At 35.1% G+C, this 7,059-nt stretch overlaps 1 protein-coding gene across 1 annotated transcript; it reads left to right on the top strand.

The window, feature by feature from the left end:
* Positions 1-575: 575 nt before the first annotated feature.
* LOC101589252 (ubiquitin-conjugating enzyme E2 variant 2) lies at positions 576-1,101 on the top strand. Its single transcript, XM_004645478.2, has one exon. It carries the CDS (start codon positions 579-581, stop codon positions 1,014-1,016), a length of 438 nt encoding a protein of 145 aa, XP_004645535.1. The 5' UTR covers positions 576-578; the 3' UTR covers positions 1,017-1,101.
* The last annotated feature ends 5,958 nt before the right edge of the window (positions 1,102-7,059 follow it).

Below are 7,059 nucleotides of genomic sequence, written 5' to 3'. Positions count from 1 at the left end.
CTCAGTGGGCACTTTCATCCTAAGGCACTTACTGAAGGACCTTCACACAACAGTGATAGGTACCAAACCCAACTGATCTGGAAACCTCAACACAAAAGCACAAGAATCATGAGACAGCAAGACAACAAGATGCTTCCAAAATTCATAACTCCCCAAAAGCTGATTTCACTAATACTGAAGTGGATGACTTTTTGAGTAATTTTTTAAACTGGTGTTTAAAATGATGGATGAGCTAAAAGAAGACGCAAATAAGCAGTTGAGCAATTTAAAGAAGACCAGGAAATATGAAAGCCCACTTCAGTGAAGAGAGAGATTCTGAAAAGGAGCCAAGTAGAAATCCTGAAAATAAAAAGTGTAACTAGTAAACAACTCAATTGAAAATCGCAGCAGTTGGATAGATGAATAAGAAATATACAGGTTTGAAAGCAAAGTGGATTTGCTAGAACAGTGAGTAATTTTTTTAAAAGAGTAAGATTATAAAATAATAAAAAAATAAAATAATATTCAAGAGTTCTTGGAGAACACTAAAGACCATGTTTAAGATTCATCAGCTTTGGCTGCGTCGGGCATAGGAGAAGATGGCGGTCTCCACAGGAGTTAAAGTTCCTCGTAATTTTCGCTTGTTGGAAGAACTTGAAGAAGGACAAAAAGGAGTAGGCGATGGTACAGTTAGCTGGGGCCTTGAAGATGATGAAGACATGACACTTACGAGGTGGACAGGCATGATCATTGGGCCACCAAGGACAAATTATGAAAACAGAATATATAGCCTGAAAGTAGAATGTGGACCTAAGTACCCAGAAGCTCCTCCATCAGTTAGATTTGTAACAAAAATTAATATGAATGGAATAAATAATTCCAGTGGAATGGTGGATGCACGCAGCATACCAGTGTTAGCAAAATGGCAAAATTCGTATAGTATTAAAGTTGTACTTCAAGAGCTAAGACGTCTAATGATGTCCAAAGAAAATATGAAGCTTCCACAACCACCAGAAGGACAAACATACAACAATTAGTTTTAGTGGATCTCAAACTTGTCTTAAATCAACAACCTTCTACTCATATTAATGTCTTGATTAAATATCACAATGCAAAATACCCACACATTAATTAAAAGAATTCTAGCTGATAAACATGACCTGGACATTTGTCAAAATATATTTAATAAATGTTCACCCATTATGTTTTCAGGTAACAGGAAAATTGCAGCACAATTGTTCTTTCTCTTGTTGAGGCACTGTCATTTAAACGTGATCCTGGAGTACTCCATATAGGTTCGGGTTTACAAGATGAAAGCACGGGAAGAATTGTCAGATGTCAGTGGAAGCGAGTGTTTCTGAAAAGTAAAATCTCAAGAAGGAAAAACAAATGGCATGCTTATCCATCTCACTTAGTGAAAGCTGCAGCTTGAAATTGTTCAGAGTAGCAGGTACAATGAATATTGTCACAAATTGTGTTAATCTTTGAAGCAGTGTGGGTGCTGACTACTAGTAGTATCAAAAATATGTTCAGGATTGTTTTGATACCTGTATTTATAATAAAAAAAGTTGGGGGAGTGTGGATGAATTTCTGTCAAAAGCTGTTCCTGTGTGTTACATGTAACAGACATGGTAAATATTTGTTTACAGTCTTTGTTAAATAAACCATGCATTTACGTTTAGGTGAAATCAACAAAAGGAAATAGGTATATGGATATGTGATTTTGAGATTAGTCTTAAAATGTAAATAAAATGTAGAATGTGTCCTCAAAAAAAAAAAAAAAAGATTCTTCAGCTTCAAGGAGGATGAAAATGTAGAGACTAATAGAATAGAAAACCTTTTCACTGAAATTACAACAGAAAATTTCTGCTATTCTGGAGAATGAGTGAATATCCAGGTGCTGGATGTAACCTAGAGCCCCAAATAGACATGAACAGAGAAAAAACTTTCTACAACTTACCATAGTCAAGTCACCAAAAATTGAGGTAAAAAAATATTGAAAGCTATTAAGAAACATTAAATCAGGCAGGACACACCTGTAATTCCCACACTCAGGAGGCTGAGGCAGTAGGATCGTGTTAAGTTCAAGACCAGCCAGGGCTACAAAGTAAATTCAAGTCCAGCTTGAACTGCATAGCAAGACCCTAATTTTAAAAACGTTAAGATACACACCTATAATATTCAATAACGGAACTTAGAAAAAATGGGGTATACAGATGAATGTCCATTTTGTATCTGTGTATTCAAAGTGGTTGGGATAGATATATAGTTACATTCTGTTAATGAATAGAATGATTTGTTCTAATGGTGTTTGTAAATAGGATCACAAGTCCGCATCTTGTACAGCAATTAACCACTAAGAAGAATATATGCAGTGTATTATTTGTTGAAAAATAAAAAATAATAATAATAATAAAAATGTTAAGATAACTCAGTGGATTAAAGCACCTCCTTAAGCAGATGCAGGGAGGGAGGTTCAATCCCTGGTATGCCACACCGAACCCACCCCCAGGGTGCTCTGATTGAGACTAGGTATGAATTTTTTCAAAATGCCAAATCATAATGCCAATCTTATCACAATAACAGCAGATTCCTCAAGAATAACTGAAAGACAAGAAGACTTGAAACAATGTAGTTTAACCCCTGAAGCAAAATAAATGCTGACGTAGATGAATAAATCCTAAAGAAACTCAGGAACATTAAGCCAACACTGTAGAAAAAGGATTCTTAAATCCTTTTTAAATTCTTAAATCCTGGCTCAGTGGAATAAGCACTTCCCTGGCAAGCGCAAGGGCCTGAGTTCAATCCCCCGTTCCGCAAAAAAAAAAAAAAGAGAAAATCACAACCATAAGACCAAGGGAAAGAATAAATTTTATTGAAAGAATTAGAATCAGGAATGAGTCAGAAGACACAGGTACAGGCAAAGACTGGACAAAACCCAATCACAAAGAAGCAACAGTTGGGATCTGATCTTATTTAAAAGCTTTTGCACAGCAAAAGAAACCAACAGTGAAGAGAGACAGTTCACAGTGGGGAAAAATGTTGGCCAGCTGTTCCTCAGACAACTAATATCTACAATATATAAAGAACTCAAAAAAAATCAAAATCCCCAAATTTAAAGACCCAATCCAAAAATGGGCATCTGAAATGAATAGGTATTTCTCAGATGAAGTAGTAGAGACAGCAACTAAATTGGTGAAAAGATGTTTAATAATACTGGTGGAAATTAAAACAACACAGATTACATCTCCAGAAATAATAGCTCTTATCAAGAAATCAATAACGAGTGCTGGTAGGCTGTAGAGAAAAATGAACGCTTCTTCACGATTGATGGGAGTGCAGACTGGTACAACTACTGTGAAATTCTGTGAGGCGTTTTCTCAAAAAACTAAAATTAGAGTTTCATTTGACACAGCTATTCCCCTTGTCAGTATTTTCCAAAAGAATTAAAAAGCATGGTACCACAGCAATATATGCACACCCATGTTTATAGCAATACAAGTTATAATAGCTAAATCTTGGAAACAGCCCAAGTGCCCAACAACCAATGAATGGATAAGTGTCTTTTTTTATACAATAGTAGTATTACTCTCTCATAAAGAATAAACTTGAGACATTTCTACATAAATTTCTTTGAGACCATACTCAAGTGAAATTAATCAGACACACATTCAAATATCACATAATTTTTCTGGTGTAAGAAACTGAAATTGTAAATGTTCAAGTGGGAAGGGGAACTAGGGGGAGGAGGAAGTAGAGAATAGGAAAGAAAACTGGAAACAAAGCTTTTGCAAAGAGGACAGGAAAGGGAAATAATGAAGCAAGATAGAGTAAGCACAATACAAACTCCAGTGTGATTAGTTGTTATCATTATGTATATCTAAAATGTACCAATAAAATTAACCTCAAAAAAAGAATAGTTGGTTTGTCTGATCTCCACGACCAACTAAACAAAAGGATCAATGAATCAGAGTTGGGTCTTTGAAAAGATAAAGAGGCTTAATTAAACCTTAGCCAAACTTACCAAAAGAAATGAAGTCAAGTTAATAAGAGACAAAAATGACTTAAGTTACAGAAGACACCACTGAAATCCAGAAAATACTTGGAAAACTTATATTCCAAAACCTTGAAGAAATAGATAAATTCTTACATGTGCATAAATTCTTACCAAAATAGGATCAAGAAGATATTTAAAAATCTAAATAGAGTAATACCAAACAGTGAAACTGAAATAGCAGTAGAATATCTCCCCACTAAAAAGCCAGGGCCTTTAAAGAGCTAAGACCAGTACTCCTCAAAAGTTTCCATAAAATGGAAGAAGTGCTTCCAAATTTATTCTGCATAGCCAGCATTAACCTAATACCAAAACCAAATAAAGCTTCAAACAAAAACAAGCTTAAAAAATATATTGGGTAGTTAAGCCATCTTGATTAATATAAATATAAAAATCTTTAATAAAATCATTGCAGAGAGATCTCAACAGCCTATTAAAAAGATGATACATGATCAAGCTGATCCCATCCCATGGCTTCAGGATGGCTCGATACATGTAAACCAGTAAATGTAACACATCACGTGAATAGAATCAAAGGTTAAAAAAAGAATAATCTCAATAGATGCAGAAAAAGTCTCCCATAAAATTAAATATCCCTTCATGATAAAAAATGTTTAAGCCCTGAAGAAAATAGATATAGAGAGATCTTTCCTAAATTGATAAAAGCTATATAACAAACCCACAATAAACATCACACTGAATAGGGAATAAAAACATTTCCTTTAAAATCAGAAATGAGACAAAGGTATCCACTGTCACCACTTCTGTTCAATATGATACTTGAACCTAAAATCACAGCAGTTAGGCAAGAGAAAGAAACAAAAGGAATTATCCCTCTTTGCAGATTGTATGATTTTTTATATAGAAGACCCAATACTCTGCCATATGCCTCTTAATTAAATCTGATAAACTCAGACTAGTGGCAAGAAAAAAATCAATACAAAACCAGTAGCTTTCCCATTTAGTAATAATGCATCTACCAAGAAAAAAGTCAGGAAAACAATTCCATTCACAATACCTTCCTTAAAAATGTCAAGGAATCAACTTAACCAAGAAGGTGAATGACCTCTATAACAAAAAGTACAGAGCCCTGAAGAAAGCAACTGAAGGAGACATGAGCAAATGGAAAGCTCTCCCTTGGTCATAAATCAGTAGAACTGACATTCTTTAAATTGCCATATTACAAAACATCTTCAGACGCAATGCAATCCTTTTAAAATATCAGGAACATTCTTCACAGAACTAAAAAAAAAAAATCCTAATACTCATATGGAGGAACAAAAGACCCAGAATAGCCTAAGGAGTTCTGAAAAATACTGTGAGCATCACAATACCTGACTTCAAATTCTACTACAAAACCATAGTAATAAAAACAACATGATACTGGTGCAAAAACAGACATGTAGACCAATGGGATGGAGCAGAAGACAAACCCATACACCTACAACGATCTGTTATATTTTTTACAAAAGAGCCCAACACACACACACACACACACACACACACACACACACACACACACAAATGATGCTGGGAAAACTGGATCTCCACATGGAGAAGATTGAAACTAGATGCCTCGCAACCTGTACTAAAATTAAACAAAATGAACTGAAAATCTACATATAAAAACAGAAATTTTCAAGCTGCTGAAAGAAAAACCAGGGAAATAGTTAATACCATTGGTACAGGCAAAAACTTACTGAGTAGAACCCCAATAACAGGAAATCACAGCTTCTGCACTGCAAGAAAACAATGGAATGAAGAGACAACCTATGAAATGACAGAATATCCTTTGCTATCTACTCTTTTGATATAGAAATAATATCTGGAATATACAATGATTTAAAAAATTAATTCCTCCCTTAAAAGCCAAATCAATAAATAGACAAATGAATTAAATAGGCATTTCTTTCTCTCTCTCTCTTTTTTGGTTAGGCACTTCTTAAGAAATATAAGTAGCCAATAAGTACATGAAAATGTGTTCAACATGTTTAGCTCTTCAAGAAATGCAAATCTAATCTACACTGAGAACAGAGTAAAAAGAAAACTTATGAACTGAGAAAAATTAAAGCTGACTGTCCCTCTGACAAAGGCCTTCTATCTGGAATATACAACAAAATAAATAAATAAACAACAAAACAGGCCCCTGAAATTCAAAGACCCTATCCAAAAATGGGCATCTGAAATGAATATACACTTCGCAGATGAAGAAACACAAATGGCAAATAAATGCATCAAAAAATGTTCGGCATTGTTGGTCATTTGAAAAATACAAATTAAAACAACACTTAGATTCCATCACCCGAGAAAGAGTGGCTATCATCAAGAAGGCAACCAATGACAAATGCTGGAGGGGCTGTGGGGAAAAGGGAACAATTCTCCACTGTTGGTGGGAATGTAGACTGGTACAATCACTACAGAAATCAGTGTGGAGATTTCTCAAGAAACTAGGAATGGAGATCCCATTCAACCCAGCTAATTCCTCTCCTGAGTATGTTCCCGAATGAACCAAAAACAACATACCACAGCAATATGCACGCATCCATGTTTATAGCAGTGTAACTTGTCATAACTAAATCTTGAAAACAACCCAAATACCTATCAATTGAGGAATGGATAAACAGATGTGGTATTTTTATACAATGGCGTGTTACTCAAGTATTATAAAGGATGCACTTGAGGCTTTTATCAGTAAATGGATGCAACTTGAGACCATACTTTAAAGTGAAATAAATCAGACCCCCATGTGCAAACCTCATATTGTCTTGCTAGTATAAGAACCTAAAAGAGTACAATAGATACTATGAAAACGGAATGAATCTGTTCAAAGGGAAAAAATTACTGAGATGAGGAAAAGGACAGAAGAGGGAGTGGGGGAAAGAGGTATATCTATGCATATATGCAGGATGGCTTGGATAATTGTACTCTTCATTTCTGCTGATCTATGGAAAAGAACAAGGGGCCTGCCCCCTAGCTCAGTTCTTTAAGTGGCAGCTTCAACAAAGCAGTCAGGCTCAGGTTGCTGT

This window comes from Octodon degus, unplaced genomic scaffold, assembly GCF_000260255.1.
Source record: "Octodon degus isolate 3935 unplaced genomic scaffold, OctDeg1.0 scaffold00229, whole genome shotgun sequence".
NCBI classification, from domain to species: Eukaryota; Metazoa; Chordata; class Mammalia; order Rodentia; family Octodontidae; genus Octodon; species Octodon degus.
This window is presented reverse-complemented; position numbering and strand designations above follow the sequence as displayed.